Source organism: Pseudophryne corroboree, chromosome 6 (assembly GCF_028390025.1).
Source record: "Pseudophryne corroboree isolate aPseCor3 chromosome 6, aPseCor3.hap2, whole genome shotgun sequence".
NCBI lineage: Eukaryota > Metazoa > Chordata > Amphibia > Anura > Myobatrachidae > Pseudophryne > Pseudophryne corroboree.
Window position 1 is genome coordinate 106856557 of NC_086449.1, and position 21042 is coordinate 106877598.

General features: G+C 45.3%; 1 protein-coding gene across 1 annotated transcript; it reads left to right on the forward strand.

Moving 5' to 3' along the window:
* The first annotated feature begins 2565 nt into the window (after window positions 1-2565).
* LOC134934411 (nodal homolog) lies at window positions 2566-4603 on the forward strand. Its single transcript, XM_063929855.1, has 3 exons — window positions 2566-2845; window positions 3277-4025; window positions 4451-4603. Exons 1-3 carry the CDS (start codon window positions 2566-2568, stop codon window positions 4601-4603), a joined length of 1182 nt encoding a protein of 393 aa, XP_063785925.1.
* Window positions 4604-21042: the final 16439 nt, after the last annotated feature.

Here is a 21042-nt window from a genome sequence, read left to right on the forward strand (position 1 = left end):
GATTTTGCTTGTTGTCTAAAGGCTAAAATGTCTTCTTTGTTTTCCCTACAGGAAGCAGATCGTTGCATGATGTCTTTTAATATGTGATTGATGGATTACAGTATGTCTATTAATATGTCCTCTACCTCCATAAAGAGTTGAAGTTGGTGGAGCCAAGTGGCACAGTGTACAGATGTGTCCTTATAAATCTATCCTTTTTGGGCCATATGGCACAAGACGCCTGGTGCTATTACCGCGCTGTGCATGTTTTCCTTAATTTTACTGCGTTCTCTTCAGTTTTGCTTCTTAGTTTGCATTTAGTGTACTAGGTCAGAGGTTCCCAAACGTGGTCCTCAAGGCACCCCAACGGTCCTGGTTTTAAATGTATCTATGCTTGGCCACAGGTGACTTAATTAGCACTTTAGTCAATTTGATTTACCCATCTGTGCTGAGCCATGGATATACCTAAATCCTGGACTGTTGGGGTGCCTTGAGGACCGCGTTAGGAAACCTCTGTACTAGGTATTTAGGATTCATTTTTGTTACAAAGTAATTGGTATAAAGTCGCAGATAAAGCATATCGATGTATGTGGGCCATTTGTATTGGACCTGTCTTTTGCCTCACTTATAAGGTGCACTAGGTACTTATGATTAGTGTTTTGGGGTGGCTAAGTCACAAAGTCCATGGACTGTTTGGCACAATTTGAGGATGTACACATATCTGTAGTATTACTGCCTCACAGTGCTGGTTCCATTGCTCATTTGTGGCCAGTGGTGGGCGCTTGCCCCAGAGACACTCGGTGCAGAATTGCGAGGCATAGCGCAAAAAGGAGCGTGGCTCAGTAGAGGGGATGTGACTGCGTCCCAACCCACGTTTTTTGTTACTGTGAGGGTCCCAGAGATGTGAGCTGCCCCCCAAAACAGGCATGGACAAGCTTCTCTTGTGATCTATTAAAGTCTAACCGTTTAGCCATAAAGGCGACTCCTGGAAGAGCTTATGTGGAGAAAACATTGCAGCAAAGGACATGTCTAAGCTTTCTGGATTTGCTGGTCAACCACTCCCACAGACAGATCCTCTGGTACATACCATGTGACGCTGGTTGTGTGTGCCAGGGACAAGCTTTGTGCTGGCCATTTTGGTTCCCCTCGGCTTCATTAAGACTGTACAGCCCTCAAAAAACATCAGACACCCCTCATGAAACAGCATGATTTTTGACAGCAGTGCAGTGGAATCTAGTGCTCCCCTTTGTAGAAGAGTAGGTATATGAGTGGAGTTTAACAAGATTGAATGCAGTGACCACAATGTCTAGCCATGTTTAGGCACTGGTCACCTCTCCTAGGCCATAGCCTGTTCCTAGACAAAGCATAGGGCCCTTCATTTTATGCTTTTTTTTTATTGCTACCCTCCTGTAACTTTGTCTTTCCAATGTGATCTTGCTCCATTTTGATTTCTCTGCACTATGGATTTTTCACCATGTTACCCACCTCTTGCTACACCAAGTCCTAGCATGGTTTGTTGATATATAGACAGATATTTCTGCATTTTTAAACAGTATTAGTAAAAAAAACAAAATGACGCACATATACAATTGGTAATAATAAAATAAAGCCATGCCTGAATTCAATAAAGCTACTTTGGACTACAGTATAGCTATTCATTTGTATAAGTGTACTAAATCTACTATATATATATATATATATATATATATATATATATATATATATATATATAAATGTGGAAGCCCTCACTGACTGACTCATCACTAATTATCTTACTTCGCGATATGTTAGAAAGATGAAATTTAACTTATGTATTCTTCAGGTGGGAATAAGGAAAACTATGTAATTAGAACTCAAATAAATCTACCCTAACGGGATGACAAGGGTGTTGACATAATGACGTCATTACCGATGCGTGGCTTGCATTGCGTGAATGATAACGCCCAAACGGACAATCGGATTAAAATGTGGATTTCACTTCCAATGTGTAGAATTTAAGAAACTACAAAAATGGTCCTGTCACTTTTTACCGTATCTGCTACTAGTGCTCCTCGGGTAATGCCAAGAACCATGGATTAATATTTACATACATTAAGACATCTCAAATTTTTAACACTCAGTTATATTTAAAACCGTGAAAATCATAAACTTGCGTGCGAAGAACGGGTAGAACAGCTAGTATATATATATATATATATATACACACACACACACATATACAGTGTACATATATATATATATATATATATATATATATATATATTGTACGGTGTATTTTATCTGCACAATTGTATATGTGTTCCCACCAAATGAGGCTTGTAGGATACTGTATATCTGACATACTACAAGAACCCCACTGTGATGGCATTAGTTTAACAGTAGGGAACCATTAAGTTGACAGCCCTAGAAGCTATTGGCTTTTGATGCAGAGGTCATTTAGATCAAAAAGGTCATTAGGTGTGAAGAGCAAAGCAACAGCTCAGGCTTCCCTGCTATATATACAGTGTGAGTCCAGTGTTACACCAGAGGGTGAGAGAAATCATCACATCTCCTGAGCTGGGGACACTGCAGAAAGGCCGTGCAAGAATGACCTCACCAAGGACTGCCCTGTGCTTATTACTCCTCTCCCTGGTCCAGGGGATGCCCAGTCTTTTGGAAATGGACACTAAGATTGGTCTTTCAGGCTCTCACCTGGGATTAAAAGTTTCATCCATCCTTAATGGAAATAGACACCCACCCGACACAAAGTATCCCCTCTATATGATGCAGCTGTACCATACTCTACTGAAAAACGAGACCAAATTATCCACCCTAGAACATACGGACAGTCCGGACTATAACACTGTGCTAAGCCTTGTGGCAAAAAGTGAGTATATTATCTTCACTGCCTGATCATTTTATATATCTATACATATATATAGATGATGTTTACTTTTTAGTCATTATAGCGACTGAATCAGCTTCTGTTATTTTCAAAATGGACATGTTTTTCCAGATTAACTATAGCAATTTTAGGATTGCAGGCAAACACATCATACTTATGCAAATACAAAGCAATGTGGGTTGTGCAATGTTCTGCATGACACGTCCCCATTGAGACAAAATTATTAAAAAACACCCATTAAATTGCTGTAATCACGTTGATTTAATTATTGTCAATTATTGTACTTGTAAAGTTTAGTCTATGTGTCATACCGAACGTGGTCCTGCTGTATCGAACGTGTATTGCAAATCTCTGTGCCCAGAGCACAACACACAGATACATACTAAACATCTGTATTCCTTTGTCTTTTCCAGATTGCACTGAGGTCAATAACCGTCTAATGCTATCATTTGATATGTCCTCAATCTCCACCAGCAACGAGCTACAGTTGGCACAACTAAGAATCCACCTCCCTTCTTTTGAGATATCCCATACTGTAACTGTGGACATTTATCACAGCAAGAAAGGTAGACAACTCTTCCTCGGGTCATTCAAGATTACCCCCACTGACACGCATGGGTCTGCTTGGAGGAGCTTTGATCTTACCAAAATGATTCAATACTTCCTCCACCAGGGAGAAAAATACATGGATAATGAGTACCTGAAGGACATATACATGACTGAGACAAACTTGGACTCCAGCATCGAAGCAGAGTCAGAACATGCCACAAACAGGGTCCATGTTTCCACTCTGGAGAGAGTTGTGCTGGTGGTGTTTGCAAAGGACAATTCCTTCAACAGCATCTCTGGGTCTCCCAGCCTCATTAAAACAGTGGAGTCCTCTAAATATGTCATTTTGGAGAAGGCTGCCAGAATTCCAGGTATTAGAAGACACAGGAGGAACAAACATGAGAACTATATGTTAATGAACAATGTGCCCTTTAGACCAATAGAAAATGGAACACCCCTTTGCCGAAGAGTGGATATGATTGTGGACTTTGGTGAAATTGGATGGGGAAGCTGGATTGTCTACCCCAGAAAATACAATGCCTATAGATGTGAAGGTGCCTGTCCAGTCCCACTGAATGAAACTTTCAAGCCAACAAATCATGCCTACATGAAGGTAAGCTGATGTTCATAGTATTAACTACTGTATAGAACATTAGGTCCTAAACCATGGGAAATACAAGTTTTTCCAGGTAGCCATCAACATCCAAAACATTTCAGAATAGGTCTACGTGCTGTATTAAGATAAACAGAGGTCTGTGAGCATAGGATATCCTTGTAATATACTAGGTGTCAGATGCATCATCGCTTGGAAAGTGATAAAATGGAGAGTGAAAAAGTACCAATCACCTCCTAACTGCCATTTTTCAAACACACCCTGTGACATGGCAGTCAAGTCCTGATTGGCTGGCACTTTTTATTTCTCCATTTTATCACTCTTCAAGCGATGACGCATTTAGCCCTAAATCTCGATCTCATTGACTTGTGCATAGATGTATTTCCAGTTCTGCGGACTTAATTTTTTCTTCATTGCCTTGGCAGAGCGTGGTGAAGCTGTACCAACCGGAAAGGGTGGAATGTCCTTCCTGCGTTCCAGTGAAGATGAGCCCGCTGTCCATGCTGTACTATGAGGGAAGAGATGTGGTTTTAAGGCATCACGAAGAAATGATTGTTGAGGAGTGTGGGTGCAGTTAATCATTTGCATATATGTTAATACTACTAAAATGTGTAAATATTGTATATATGCTAAATGTATTTTATTTATGAAAAGTCATGGTAATGTCTGTGTAAAAAATGTATGTTTGTCTTGCTATAATAAAGTTTTTACAGGTATTATGTCTACTCCTACATATACAATAAAATCAAGAAAACAAAAAAAAAAAAAACTAAAATCTCTAAGTGGGAAGCATACAATAAGAGCAAAGAAAAATAAAAGCAAGCCACTTTATATATTATACATGTGGACTTTATTCCATACCAGGCATGCGCTTCATAGCACAATCTCCCTGCATCAGTATAGCTATGCAATGTCCACTACTACATAACGTTATTTTCACGAATATGATAAAGGATGGCAATTCTAAAACTGCTGTTATAACTCAGCCAGCCATTATAGGAGACACAAATTTTAATCAGAGCAAAATAACCAATGTTCAATCTTCTTATGCATTATTATAGCTAATGAAAGGAGGACAACAAAATACATTTCCTGATTTAAAGACAATAAAATGCTAAAAGGACCTGGATAAGAAGTTCTTGCACCCAAGATGGATGTCACACTGTACCATACTTGTGTGTTTATTTCTTAAGGTGCATACACACACACTAGGCGTTTTTGCCCAGTGTGCATGCACAACGATGATGTGAACATCGCTGGCAGGAAAATAGCTCAGTGTATACACACTGAGCGATTTTCACTGTGCCCAGCGATGTTCACGGGGATGAACCACTTTCTACAGTAGGAGACTGTGGAAAGTGGTTCACTTGGATGGTAAAACAGCCCGACGGATGGCGGCGGCCAGCAATCGCCTGGCCGTACACACTGCCAAAAGTGAGCTACTTTGAGCTCAAAATCGCCTAGTGTGTATGGGTCTTTAGTCTTACATTATGGGCTCATTTACAGTTAGGAGGAGCACATCTAATGTTTACAAATGTTCCTGGATAAATCATCTTGTAATGTTTAATGCAGAAACAATATGAGCTACCTGTATAGCACACAAATACTGGGCGGCTGTATTCTTACACTGCTATTTGAGTTGAGCTAGAACACCCTTCTACACACAAATTTAAAAAAATAACACCACCCTTTTATGGCAGAACATAGATGGTGAAGTAGTTAGCACTACTGCCTCACAGCACTGAGGTCATGGCATAATTCCCTAATGAACTATTGGTGTGGAGTTTGTATGTTCTCTCAATATTGTGTGAGTTTTCTCCAGGTACTCCAGTTTCCTCCCATAATCCTAAAACATAATAGCAGGTTAACTGGTTTCTGACAAAAAAAATGACCCGTGTGTGTGAGACTGGGGCAGACTAATGTGAATGACAAAATATTTTCTGTAAATGTGCTACAGAATGTGAGTGTGCTATATCATAGCTGTAAAGAAATAAATAAGGTACAAAAATAACACTTTCTAGATTGGTTTACTCAACTTTAAATGAGGCCCTATATCTGGCCAAGGGTTTGGAGAATCAGGGAATGACAGCAGAGTTGGCAACAAAACCACAATGGTAGGTTTTTGTCATTAGTCAGTACATTCTCATTACAAGTTAGGAGTGTCGAGTGGTGTTCAGCATGCTTTAAGGTTCCTGTTGCTTATTTGAATGGTTTCGTAAAGACATTTCTGATAACATATGCACTTACCTCCCAACATGACCCTTTCTAGGAGGGACAGAATGCTCTGCCCCCGGACTTCCCTCTAAGGCTAGGGCCACACGTGGCGGCCAAGTGGGTCCTGTTCAGCGGAACCCGCTTGGCCGGAAAGGAGACTGCACATGGGTGCCTATGCAGGTGCCCACACATATGCGGCAGTCCCGCCACCGGCGGATTCAGCCGCAGCATGCTGCGGTTGGGCCGGATGGCAGGACGCCGGGATTTCAATGTGAATACATACATTTCACTGTGTTCTATTGAAATCCCATGTGTCACTGGACGGATCCTGTTCTGCGGCATCCCGCAGTACAGGATCCGTATGCGCACAAAACCCCCCCTCCTGGGCAAGCGGATCCTGTTCAATGAGACCCGCTTGGCTGCTATGTGTGGTCCAAGCCTTAATGTATGATTGCCATCATCTGTGCTGAAACACCTTTCTGCACCATTACCTGTTCAACACAGGTGCCAGCAATCATAAAATTAAGAGAGAAGTCCAGGAGCAGAAAACTTTGGGGGTAATTCAGAGTTGATCGCAGCAGCAAATTTGTTAGCAGTTGGGCAAAACCATGTGCAGAGAGAGTTAGATTTGGGTGGGTTATTTTGTTTCTGTGCAGGGTAAATACTGGCTGCTCTATTTTTACACTACAATTTAGATTTCAGTTTGAACACACCCCGCCCAAATCTAGCTCTCCCTGCACATGTTATATCTGGCCCCCCACCCCGCAGTGCAGTGAAATAGTGCCTCTGTCCCTTCTGGACAGGGTCATGTTGGGAGGTAGGTATGCACAATTGGTTTATAGCGACACACACATGTATATATTATATATACTGCTCAAAAAAATAAAGGGAACACTAAAATAACACATCCTAGATCTGAATGAATGAAATATTCTTATTAAATACTTTGTTCTTTACATAGTTGAATGCGCTGACAATAAAATCACAAAAATGATCAATGGAAATCAAATTTATTAACCCATGGAGGTCTGGATTTGGAGTCACACTCAAAATTAAAGTGGAAAAACACACTACAGGCTGATCCAACTTTGATGTAATGTCAGTAGTGTGTGTGACCTCTACGTGCCTGTATGACCTCCCTACAATGCCAGGGCATGCTCCTGATGAGGTGGCGGATGGTCTCCTGAGGGATCTCCTCCCAGACCTGGACAATAGCATCCGCCAACTCCTGGACAGTTTGTTGTGCAACGTGGCGTTGGTGGATGGAGTGAGACATGATGTCCCAGATGTGCTCAATTGTATTCAGGTATGGGGAACGGGCGGGCCAGTCCATAGCATCAATGCCTTCGTCTTGCAGGAACTGCTGACACACTCCAGCCACATGAGGTCTAGCATTGTCTTTCATTAGGAGGAACCCAGGGCCAACCGCACCAGCATATGGTCTCACAAGGGATCTGAGGATCTCATCTCGGTACCTAATGGCAGTCAGGCTACCTCTGGCGAGCACATGCTTTCATCTGTGAAGAACACAGGGCGCCAGTGGCGAATTTGCCAATCTTGGTGTTCTCTGGCAAATGCCAAACGTCCTGCACGGTGTTGGGCTGTAAGCACAACCCCCACCTGTGGACGTTGGGCCCTCATACTACCCTCATGGAGACTGTTTCTGATCGTTTGAGTAGACACATGCACGTTTGTGGCTTGCTGGAGGTCATTTTGCAGGGCTCTGGCAGTGCTCCTCCTGTTCCTCCTTGCACAAAGGCGGAGGTAGCGGTCCTGCTGCTGGGTTGTTGCCCTCCTATGGCCTCCTCCACGTCTCCTGATGTGATGGCCAGTCTCCTGGTAGCGCCTTCATGCTCTGGACACTACACTGACAGACACAGCTAACCTTCTTGCCACAGCTCTCATTGATGTGCCATCCTGGATGAGCTGCGCTACCTGAGCCACTTGTGTCGGTTGTAGACTCCGTCTCATGCTACCACTAGAGTGAAAGCACCACCAGCTTTCAAAAGTGACCAAAACATCAGCCAGAAAGCATAGGAGCTGAGAAGTGGTCTGTGGTCACCACCTGCAGAACAACTCCTTTATTGGGGGTGTCTTGCTAATTGCCTATAATTTCCACCTGTTGTCTATTCCATTTGCAGAACAGCATGTGAAATTGATTGTCAGTCAGTGTTGCTTCCTAAGTGGACAGTTTGATTTCACAGAAGTGTGATTGACTTGGAGTTACATTGTGTTGTTTAAGTGTTGTTAAGTTGTTTAGCTTATGTAGCACACAAATATTGCACACAGTTTTTCTATGACTATCTCAGTCATTCACATCAGTTCCTGCCTCAGTGGAGCTTACAATCTATATTCCCTACCACATGAACACACATACACACTAGGGTTAACCGGTCAAGCTTGGGGAGGACAAATAAACGCCACACAGATATCGGCTTGGTAGGGAATTGAACTCTTTACAATCTTTATTTTTATTTTGTATTTGGGGGGAGGATCTTTAAGGCAGTAATGCCAACACTATGCCATCCAGACCACACAAATACGGACTATCATTTGTGAAACAAGAGGCTCAGGCAGTATAAATTAAAGAGCCAGCTCACCAAATGATAATTGTCAACCTCACAGGTCTTGTTATTATTACAAGGTGATATAAGTGGTTGGCAGCGCTGCACACGCGGCACCCATTAGAACAATACAGGTTACACAGAACTTAACATTACAGTAACTGAATAACTAAAACAGAGTACAGGTAACAATTACCATTATTATAGCCAAAGGATGTGTAACCATTTGATTTTACATGTTTCCCATATTATTCCCCAAAAGTCAGCTTTGGAGGCTTAGGAGGAATTCAATTGCTGACGAATATCTCACCTGGCTGAATTAGCATGGCACCCGCCACACTTTACGGGATCTCGCACAAAAGTGTTTGCTACTCCACTTTCATGCGTATCTGTACATCCAGCCGGCCGAGAGAAGGGTGCACAACAGGGTGCCATTGTATGCATTTTAACGCTGCAGCAATGTCAATTTGCACCCTTAACCGGCAATTGAATCCCCCCCTTTAAAAAACCTTAGGGTCTAGCAAACAGAATTACACTTATTTATGGAAAGATTCAAAGAAAAGGTATACAACATCTCCTTCCTATCCAAGATCATAGTGGGCAGGGTTTCTGTAATGACAATACTGTAAAAAAGGGTCAAAGGGGTCTATTTATCACCTCCCCCCCCCCCCCCCCCAAAAAAAAAAATAGTCTAGAGCAGGCATGTCCAAACTGCAGCCCTCCAGCTGTTGTGAAACTACATATCCCAGCATGCCCTGACACAGTTTTGCTGTCAGAGAATGCTAAAGCTGTGTCAGGGCATGCTGGGATGTGTAGTTTCTCAACAGCTGCAGGGCCGCAGTTTGGACATGCCTGGTCTAGAGCCTTTTATTGCAGAGTTATTTCATAATTGTAGTTATTGCTATTTAACAAAAGTCACTGAAAAGTATAGTATGTCAGCACTGGCCAGCAATCATAGATGTTACCGCATAGCCAGTCCCTTCTCAGTATATGGAACCTGGCATTGCTGGAGCTACAGGATTCAGGTGTAAATGCAGACAGAATTTATTTTAATTTTTTTTAATATAAAGCATTTTTCTTGGTATTGCCTCTGCATTGGATGACAGTCATGCTGCTTTCACATCGCAAAATCTGCTTTTGAAACGGTTCTTTAAACGGTTCTTAAAACGGGTCTGAGCAGTTAAACCCCCTTCACATCGCATGTTGTATATTACCATTTCATTACCGTTTTGGTACCTTTCACACTGAACCCGTTTCACCCATACAAAACAGTAGTTGTCATTTTAAATGTTTATTTCCTGCTTCTGCCTGGTGACATCACACATGGAGACAGCCTATCACCTTCTGGGGCTTGCAAATACGTTTCAGACCCTTTCACACTGCACAATGAAACGGGTCTGAAACGGGTAGGACCCTGCTTTTTTACCGTTTCAAAATACCGGTATTTTGTAAATGGTAAATTGAAGGTGACCCTTTCACATCGCAGCTCGAACCGTTTAGGAAGCCAGTAAAAACGGCAAATTACCGGGTACAAGCTGCGGTGTGAAAGGGGTATAAGAGGTACAGGTAGCACCACAGTCGGGTTCACTACGGGTGGCCGGCGGTCGGGCTCCCGGCGACCAGCATCCCGGCGCCGGGAGCCCGACCGCCGGCTTACCGACAGCTTGGCGAGCGCAAATGAGCCCCTTGCAGGCTCGCTGCGCTCGCCACGCTACGGGCACGGTGGCGCGCTACGCGCGCCACACTATTTTATTCTCCCTCTATGGGGGTCGTGGACCCCCACGAGGGAAAATAATTGTCGGTATGCCGGCTGTCGGGCTCCCGGCGCCGGTATACTGAGCGCCGGGAGCCCGACCGCCGGCAAACAGAAGACCACCCCCACAGTCCATGATACAAATCTGCTGACACTCTCACATGATAGATACTACGGCATCCACCACTGGTAATGACCATCACATCCTGTTTAAGTATGAATAATAAGGGGGAATTTAAAGATCTCCTTTTGAAAAACAGACTATAAATAAGCACTTAATAGAATACATTATAAAGAAAAACTAGCAGATTTGGAAATGACATTCTCTTTCTGAATCTGTGCTGACGGATACTTACATATTCTAGGGCTCCTGATCTTATGTTGATATTAGTCCTGATTTTTTCTGGAGAACTGATGGACATTAAACTATACACAAACCATGTCTCTAATAAGACCAGAATAGAAATCCATTAACATTGTGAAGGCTATCTCCCTCCTAATGGACTGCGCCATTACTAGGGATTTGTGAGCTGCGGGTGGTCTTCAGTATGCCGCACAGCCCCTGCATTTGGCTTGCAAAGTGGCCAGAATGTGCCTGGTGCGTCCTTTGGATCTCCTGGTGCCAGTGGCCCTGGCCCCTGTGGTATATTCCAAATGGGTGATCTTGTTATGTAAGTACAGCAAGCAGATACAGTGTCCTAGATCAGCAATATTGACTTATGTCCTCACAATGGGGGGCATTCAATTGCCAGCGACTTGTTTGGTCATCCAAATCTGCATGACAGAGTAACAAGCACTTTTGAGCGACAGGGGTGCATTTTAGCAGGGCGAAGGGTGCAAATCGGGCTGCCGTTGTGGTAACTGCAAATTTTCCCCCTTCACCCACAATTGTATTTCCCCCCTATGTTACTACTCTATACTGAATATATTTACTTTATATTATTTTTTTACGTAGATACAGTTAATTAGTTATAATAAAAAACAAACTCTAAAAATAATGATCTTTTTTAAAGCTTTGCAGGTGACCACAGTAATGCTGCTTTCACATCGCAAAACCTGCTTTTGAAACGGTTCTTTAAACGGTTCTTAAAACGGGTCTGAGCAGTTAAACACCCTTCACATCGCATGTTGTAACCAGTATATTACCATTTCATTACCGTTTTGGTACCTTTCACACTGAACCCGTTTCACCCATACAAAAATAAGAATTTACTTACCGATAATTCTATTTCTCGTAGTCCGTAGTGGATGCTGGGAACTCCGTAAGGACCATGGGGAATAGCGGCTCCGCAGGAGACTGGGCACAAAAGAAAAGCTTTAGGACTACCTGGTGTGCACTGGCTCCTCCCCCTATGACCCTCCTCCAAGCCTCAGTTAGGATACTGTGCCCGGACGAGCGTACACAATAAGGAAGGATTTTGAATCCCGGGTAAGACTCATACCAGCCACACCAATCACACCGTACAACTTGTGATATGAACCCAGTTAACAGCATGATAACAGAGGAGCCTCTGGATAGATGGCTCACAACAACAATAACCCGATTTGTTAACAATAACTATGTACAAGTATTACAGATAATCCGCACTTGGGATGGGCGCCCAGCATCCACTACGGACTACGAGAAATAGAATTATCGGTAAGTAAATTCTTATTTTCTCTGACGTCCTAGTGGATGCTGGGAACTCCGTAAGGACCATGGGGATTATACCAAAGCTCCCAAACGGGCGGGAGAGTGCGGATGACTCTGCAGCACCGAGTGAGAAAACTCCAGGTCCTCCTCAGCCAGAGTGTCAAATTTGTAAAATTTCACAAAAGTATTTGACCCTGACCAAGTAGCAGCTCGGCAAAGTTGTAAAGCCGAAACCCCTCGGGCAGCCGCCCAAGATGAGCCCACCTTCCTTGTGGAGTGGGCTTTTACAGATTTTGGCTGTGGCAGGCCTGCCACAGAATGCGCAAGCTGAATTGTACTACAAATCCAGCGAGCAATAGTCTGCTTAGAAGCAGGAGCACCCAGCTTGTTGGGTGCGTACAGGATAAATAGCGAGTCAGATTTTCTGACTCCAGCCGTCCTGGAAACATATATTTTCAGGGCCCTGACAACGTCCAGCAACTTGGAGTCCTCCAAGTCTTTAGTAGCCGCAGGTACCACAATAGGCTGGTTCAGATGAAACGCTGAAACCACCTTTGGGAGAAATTGAGGACGAGTCCTCAATTCTGCCCTGTCCGTAGGAAAAATCAGGTAAGGGCTTTTACAGGATAAAGCCGCCAATTCTGACACACACCTGGCTGAAGCCAGGGCCAACAGCATGACCACTTTCCATGTGAGATATTTTAAGTCCACAGTGTTGAGTGGTTCAAACCAATGTGATTTTAGGAAACCCAAAACAACATTCAGATCCCAGGGTGCCACTGGAGGCACAAAAGGAGGCTGTATATGTAGCACTCCCTTAACAAACATCTGGACTTCAGGCACTGAAGCCAGTTCTCTCTGAAAGAAAATCGACAGGGCCGAAATCTGGACCTTAATGGATCCTAATTTTAGGCCCATAGACACTCCTGCTTGCAGGAAATGCAGGGATCGACCCAGTTGAAATTCCTCCGTCGGGGCCTTTTTGGCCTCGCACCACGCAACATATTTCCGCCAGATGCGGTGATAATGCTTTGCGGTTACATCCTTTCTGGCTTTTATCAAAGTAGGGATGACTTCGTCTGAAATGCCTTTTTCCTTTAGGATCCGGCGTTCAACCGCCATGCCGTCAAACGCAGCCGCGGTAAGTCTTGGAACAGACAGGGTCCCTGCTGGAGCAGGTCCCTTCTCAGAGGTAGAGGCCACGGGTCCTCTGTGAGCATTTCTTGAAGTTCCGGGTACCAAGTCCTTCTTGGCCAATCCGGAGCCACGAGAATAGTTCTTACTCCTCCCCGCCGTATAATCCTCAGCACCTTGGGTATGAGAGGCAGAGGAGGGAACACATACACTGACTGGTACACCCACGGTGTTACCAGAGCGTCCACAGCTATTGCTTGAGGGTCCCTTGACCTGGCGCAATACCTGTCCAGTTTTTTGTTGAGGCGGGACGCCATCATGTCCACCTTTGGTTTTTCCCAACGGTTTACAATCATGTGGAAGACTTCTGGGTGAAGTCCCCACTCTCCCGGGTGGAGGTCGTGCCTGCTGAGGAAGTCTGCTTCCCAGTTGTCCACTCCCGGAATGAACACTGCTGACAATGCTATCACATGATTTTCCGCCCAGCGAAGAATCCTTGCAGCTTCTGCCATTGCCCTCCTGCTTATTGTGCCGCCCTGTCTGTTTACGTGGGCGACTGCCGTGATGTTGTCCGACTGGATCAGCACCGGCTGACCTTGAAGCAGAGGTCTTGCTTGGCTTAGAGCATTGTAAATGGCTCTTAACTCCAGGATATTTATGTGAAGTGATGTCTCCAGGCTTGACCACAAGCCCTGGAAGTTTCTTCCCTGTGTGACTGCTCCCCAGCCTCGCAGGCTGGCATCTGTGGTCACCAGGACCCAGTCCTGAATGCCGAATCTGCGGCCCTCTAGAAGATGAGCACTCTGCAACCACCACAGGAGAGACACCCTTGTCCTTGGGGACAGGGTTATCCGCCGATGCATCTGAATATGCGATCCGGACCATTTGTCCAGCAGGTCCCACTGGAATGTTCTTGCGTGGAATCTGCCGAATGGGATTGCTTCGTAGGAAGCCACCATTTTCCCAGGACCCTTGTGCATTGATGCACTGATACTTGGCCTGGTTTTAGGAGGTTTCTGACTAGCTCGGATAACTCTCTGGCTTTCTCTTCCGGGAGAAACACCTTTTTCTGGACTGTGTCCAGGATCATCCCTAGGAATAGAAGACGTGTCGTCGGGATCAGCTGCGATTTTGGGATATTGAGAATCCAACCGTGCTGCCGCAGCACGACTTGAGATAGTGCTACTCCGACTACCAACTGTTCCTTGGATCTTGCCCTTATCAGGAGATCGTCCAAGTAAGGGATAATTAAAACTCCTTTCCTTCGAAGGAGTATCATCATTTCAGCCATTACTTTGGTAAAGACCCGGGGCGCCGTGGACAATCCAAACGGCAGCGTCTGAAACTGATAGTGGCAGTTCTGTACCACAAGCCTGAGGTACCCTTGGTGAGAAGGGTAAATTGGGACATGGAGGTAAGCATCCTTGATGTCCAGAGACACCATATAATCCCCTTCTTCCAGGTTCGCGATCACCGCTCTGAGTGACTCCATCTTGAATTTGAACCTCTGTATGTAAGTGTTCAAAGATTTTAGATTTAAAATAGGTCTCACCGAGCCATCCGGCTTCGGTACCACAAACAGCGTGGAATAATACCCCTTTCCCTGTTGCAGGAGGGGTACCTTGATTATCACCTGCTGAGAATACAGCTTGTGAATGGCTTCCAATACTGCCTCCCTGTCGGAGGGAGACGTCGGTAAGGCAGACTTTAGGAAACGGCGGGGGGGAGACGTCTCGAATTCCAATTTGTACCCCTGAGATACCACCTGAAGGATCCAGGGGTCCACTTGTGAGTGAGCCCACTGCGCGCTGAAAATCTTGAGACGGGCCCCCACCGTGCCTGAGTCCGCTTGTAGAGCCCCAGCGTCATGCTGAGGACTTGGCAGAAGCGGGAGAGGGCTTCTGTTCCTGTGAACTGGCTGTTTGCTGCAGCCTTTTTCCTCTCCCTCTGCCACGGGGCAGAAGTGAGGAGCCTTTTGCCCGCTTGCCCTTATGGGGCCGAAAGGACTGCGCCTGATAATACGGCGTCTTCTTATGTTGAGAGGCTACCAGGGGTAAAAATGTGGATTTCCCAGCAGTTGCCGTAGACACCAGGTCCGATAGACCTACCCCAAATAACTCCTCCCCTTTATAAGGCAATACTTCCATATGCCTTTTGGAATCAGCATCACCTGACCACTGCCGCGTCCATAACCCTCTTCTGGCAGATATGGACAGCGCACTTACTCTTGATGCCAGTCGGCAAATATCCCTCTGTGCATCACGCATATATAAAAATGCATCTTTTAAATGCTCTATAGTCATTAATATACTGTCCCTATCCAGGGTATCAATATTTTCAGTCAGGGAATCCGACCAAGCCACCCCAGCACTGCACATCCAGGCTGAGGCGATTGCTGGTCGCAGTATAACACCCGTGTGAGTGTATATACATTTTAGGATATTCTCCTGCTTTCTGTCAGCAGGTTCCTTAAGGGCGGCCGTATCAGGAGACGGTAGTGCCACCTGTTTAGACAAGCGTGTGAGTGCTTTATCCACCCTAGGGGGTGTTTCCCAACGTGCCCTATCCTCTGGCGGGAAGGGGTATGATGCCAATAACCTTTTAGGAAAATCAGTTTTTTATCGGGAGAAACCCATGCTTCATCACACACTTCATTTAATTCCTCAGATGCAGGAAAAACTACAGGTAGTTTTTTCTCACCAAACATAATACCCTTTTTTAGTGGTACTTGTACTATCAGAAATGTGTAAAACATTTTTCATTGCCTCAATCATGTAACGTGTGGCCCTACTGGAAGTCACATTCGTCTCTTCATCGTCGACACTGGAGTCAGTATCCGTGTCGGCGTCTGTATCTGCCATCTGAGGTAGCGGGCGTTTTAGAGCCTCTGATGGTCTTTGAGACGCCTGGACAGGCACAAGCTGAGTAGCCGGCTGTCTCATGTCATCAACCGTCTTTTGTAAAGAGCTGACACTTTCACGTAAATCCTTCCATAAGCCCATCCACTCAGGTGTCGACTCCCTAGGGCAGGGGTGTCAAACTCGTGGCCCTCCAGCTGTTTTGGAACTACACATTCCAGCATGCCCTGCCACAGTTGCAGCCGTCCCTAATACAAAATAGATGGCAAGGCATGCTGGGATGTGTAGTTTCACAACAGCTGGAGGGCCGCGAGTTTGACACCCCTGCCCTAGGGGGTGACATCTCCATTATAGGCAATTGCTCCGCCTCCACATCATTTTCCTCCTCATACATGTCGACACAGTCGTACCGACACACAGCACACACACAGGGAATGCTCTGATAGAGGACAGGACCCCACTAGCCCTTTGGGGAGACAGAGGGAGAGTATGCCAGCACACACCAGAGCGCTATATATATGTTGGGATAACACTATACAGAGTGTTTTTCCCCCTTATAGCTGCTGTTTATATTATACTGCGCCTAATTAGTGCCCCCCCCCTCTTGTTTTACCCTTTTCTGTAGTGCAGGACTGCAGGGGAGAGTCAGGGAGACGTCCTTCCAGCGGAGCTGTGAGGGAAAATGGCGCCAGTGTGCTGAGGAGATAGGCTCCGCCCCCTTCTCGGCTGACTTTTCTCCCGCTTTTTTCAGGAATCTGGCAGGGGTTAATATACATCCATATAGCCCTGGAGGTTATATGTGATGTATTTTAGCCAGCCAAGGTGTTCATATTGCTGCTCAGGGCGCCCCCCCCCCAGCGCCCTGCACCCATCAGTGACCGGAGCGTGTGGTGTGCATGAGGAGCAATGGCGCACAGCTGCAGTGCTGTGCGCTACCTTGGTGAAGACTGATGTGTTCTGCCGCCGATTTTCCGGACTTCTTCTTGCTTCTGGCTCTGTAAGGGGGGCGGCGGCGCGGCTCTGGGACCGGACTCCGAGGCTGGGCCTGTGTTCGGTCCCTCTGGAGCTAATGGTGTCCAGTAGCCTAAGAAGCCCAAGCTGGCTGCAAGCAGGCAGGTTCGCTTCTTCTCCCCTTAGTCCCTCGATGCAGTGAGCCTGTTGCCAGCAGGTCTCACTGAAAATAAAAAACCTAAAACTAACTTTTCCTAAGAAGCTCAGGAGAGCCCCCTAGATTGCACCCAGCTCGGTCGGGCACAAAAATCTAACTGAGGCTTGGAGGAGGGTCATAGGGGGAGGAGCCAGTGCACACCAGGTAGTCCTAAAGCTTTTCTTTTGTGCCCAGTCTCCTGCGGAGCCGCTATTCCCCATGGTCCTTACGGAGTTCCCAGCATCCACTAGGACGTCAGAGAAACAGTGGTTGTCATTTTAAATGTTTATTTCCTGCTTCTGCCTGGTGAGATCACACATGGAGACAGCCTATCACCTTCTGGGGCTTGCAAATACCATTTCAGACCCTTTCACACTGCACAATTAAACGGGTCTGAAAAGGGTAGGACCCTGCTTTTTTACCGTTTCAAAATACCGGTATTTTGTGAACGGTAAATTGAAGGTGACCCTTTCACATCGCAGCTCGAACCGTTTAGGAAGCCAGTAAAAACGGCAAATTACCGGGTACAAGCTGCGGTGTGAAAGGGGTATAAGTGAGTACCACTGAAAAGCAAAAGGGCTCCAGATCCTCAATATGCCCATATATGAATACCATGGCTGTTTTGGGGGTGCTTTGAGTGTTGGGATATTTAAGAGCCATTATACTAACAGTATAATGCCTGGAAAACTGCTATGGAAAAAATATTATTTGCTTATTTATTACCATGTAGTGGCTGTTGAAATGCTGCAGGGTGAGACGTTCGTGTAATATGTGGATTGGCTGCTACATGAACTGTCAAGAATAACAAAGCCCAGGCCTCAAGCCTTGGAAGGAATAACATTCGTCTGACTAGGTCTAATCCACAAGATTCACCTCAGCACCCATCCAGGCATCTCCTCGTGTCTGGCAAGCCTTAATTACTTTACAATGAGAGGTTGTGCACTCCCAGTAACTTCTATGCAGGGGCTATCATGCTCCTAAATATTTCACAAGGCGTTTATCAGTGGAACTGAATATAAAATATTACACAAAAATCCCTTTACCAATGTGTGTTTTTGTCTATAACAGCATAAGATTATAATGTGCAATGAGTGTTAAAGTAGCTGACAAACTTCTGTTTAACAATTTACAGTAACTAGTGAATATTTTTCTCAAAATAAAACAACGCTCTGAAATTGTGTGGGGGGGGGGGGGGGGTGCTTATGACTGAATTAGGTTAAGATTTTTTTTTTAAATATAATAATTTTATTTATATAGCATCCTTTCTCCAACGACTTTATTTAGAAAGAAATCCAAACATAAAAAAAGCATTACCTTCTTTAGTCAAGAAACATCGGACCACCAATGTTCAGAACATCGCGACTATACATTTGCGGTGCCTGCTACACTGTACAGCCTCTGGGATGATATGTAAGGGGGTTCCTTTCTGCCATTTTTCCCAGCGGAATGTCTGCAGCCGCTTGGTGGGGGGGTGCTGCTGGACCGACCAATCAGCAGTGATCGGCAGCACAGCAGGCACTTGGCGGGAGGGAACCAGAAAGCAGAGGGACCGCACAGTGGGCTTTATGACAGGTCACATCAGAAGCGGCCATGTCATGGAAAGCCCGGCCTGGTGTGGTTGCTTCACGTAGTAACACTGCCCAGCAATCCAGCAAGAAGGACTGGGAGAGTATAGTTTTCCCGTCTTGTGTCACTACATGCGGCTTTCTGTAACTGCGTAATGTTCGGTGCCACCGCGTAACAATTAAGGTGAACACAACCAGTTTCTAAACCTTGAGAAATTACCTGAAGTAGGTTTATAAAATTTGCGCTAGGTTGTAATAAGCACACCTTCAGTTGGGATGCGGTCAACATCCCGCCGTACGGAATCCCGGCGGTCGAAATCCCGACGCCGGAATCCCGACATATTCTCCCTCCGTGGGTGTCCACGACAATCGTAGAGGGAGCATATAATAGTGTGCCGAGCGTAGCGAGGCACCGTTCTCGCAGCGTGGCGAGCGAAGTGAGCCCGCAAGGGGCTGCATTCCGCCCGCCACCCCTGTCGGGATTGTGTGGCCGGGATTCCGGGGTCGGTATTTTGACCGCCAGGATCCCGTCCAGCGGGATTACGTACTGATCCCCTTCAGTTACCCAGCCAAGGCTTCAAGAAGTCTGCACAGCCAATAATATATGGTGAATATTATTGTCCAAAATAGTCCTACACTATAAAAGGATCCTTTACACCTATGGTAGAATGTGATTACCTGCTGCTCCATCCCAAATAGTAATGGGATCATTCCAACGTGGGTGAATATGTTACCGAACAGAAATGGAGGGAATAGGCACCACCAGAAACCTTTCTTTTTCTCTCCCAAATGTAACAAATGTGGATAAGTCTGATCAATAAAATACACTTCTAAAGGCCCATACACACTTGCCGATAAAATGAGCGACACCGCTCATTTTATCGGCAAGTGTGTATGCTGCCAGCAATGACCGATGCACGGCCCGCGGGTCGGCAACAATCGTCGCTGTCGGTAGGGCATGCATGCAGGATTTGGACTGTCGTCCACGACCTGCATACAGGGCTGGCGGAGGCGTGACGTCACTGAGCGATTTGAGCGGTCATATCGCTCAGTGTGTACAGTCAGCCGCCGATCGGCCGGCCTGGGAGGGGAAACATTAGACGATGTCGCTGTGTACGAACCTTAAGTTATGGCTGCAAACTTTTAATAGCATTTAAAACCACCTATTGTGTAGGTGACAATAACCGGACAAAAACACACTCAAATAAAAATGTATTAGAGAGTCCAATGCAACTGTCCCTTTCTAAAGTTGGGATAACGTATCACCAGCTCTGTCACCTAAACCTCTGTTTTACAATTAGGAACAAAACCATAATTAATTTTATTAACAGTTTCTTATATGGTGCAGCATATTCCATTGCGCTTTACAATTGGAACAATGGTAATATAACGAAAATGGGTAAAAAAAAACATAGGAGGTAGGAAGGCCCTGCTCGCAAGCTTACAATCTATAACAGACATGTGACACCACTGCTAGGAGGCTACTTTAAGTATCTACTATTCTTCTGTCAGCATGCCAGTCTCTAATTATTGCTTTGTACCTACACAATCTATTCTTTAATGCAGGTAGCCCTCTCTTTGATAGGCCCAGGGTGTGTTTTATAGAAACTAGAATAAGAGAATCTGTTTGGCTTAGAAATCACTTCCGTGTTACTCATAGGAATATAACACCAGGATGTGTACCTTACATAAACTGCTACTGTCAGCTGTGGATAGTATATCTTATAAGATAATTGGGATAGTGTGATGGGTTGGAAAGCAGACTGGCCTAAGTAGTGTTTCACACATTCACCTGATAATACTCGGGCAATGTCATTGTGGGGAAAATTTGTCAGTTTCAGATATACTATAAAACTGCAAACAGAAATGAGCTCAGTACAGTAATAAACAGGAGTTTTTTAATAAAACAATATTAGGGCTCCTGCCCGGCAAGTTTTTTCAATGTTCCTGTATATAAGGTTATACACACATCTGTAATGTCTGGCCATGGCCTAAAGCTTCCTGGCACAAGACTGACCAAGTATTTGATCTAAAACCTCATTATATTTTATCAGCTTGCGACCAGAATTCATTAACATGACGTAAACAGCAGGCACTGCACCTGAGAAGCCCCACTCCATACTTGCCTACCTGACCCTCTCCATGAGGG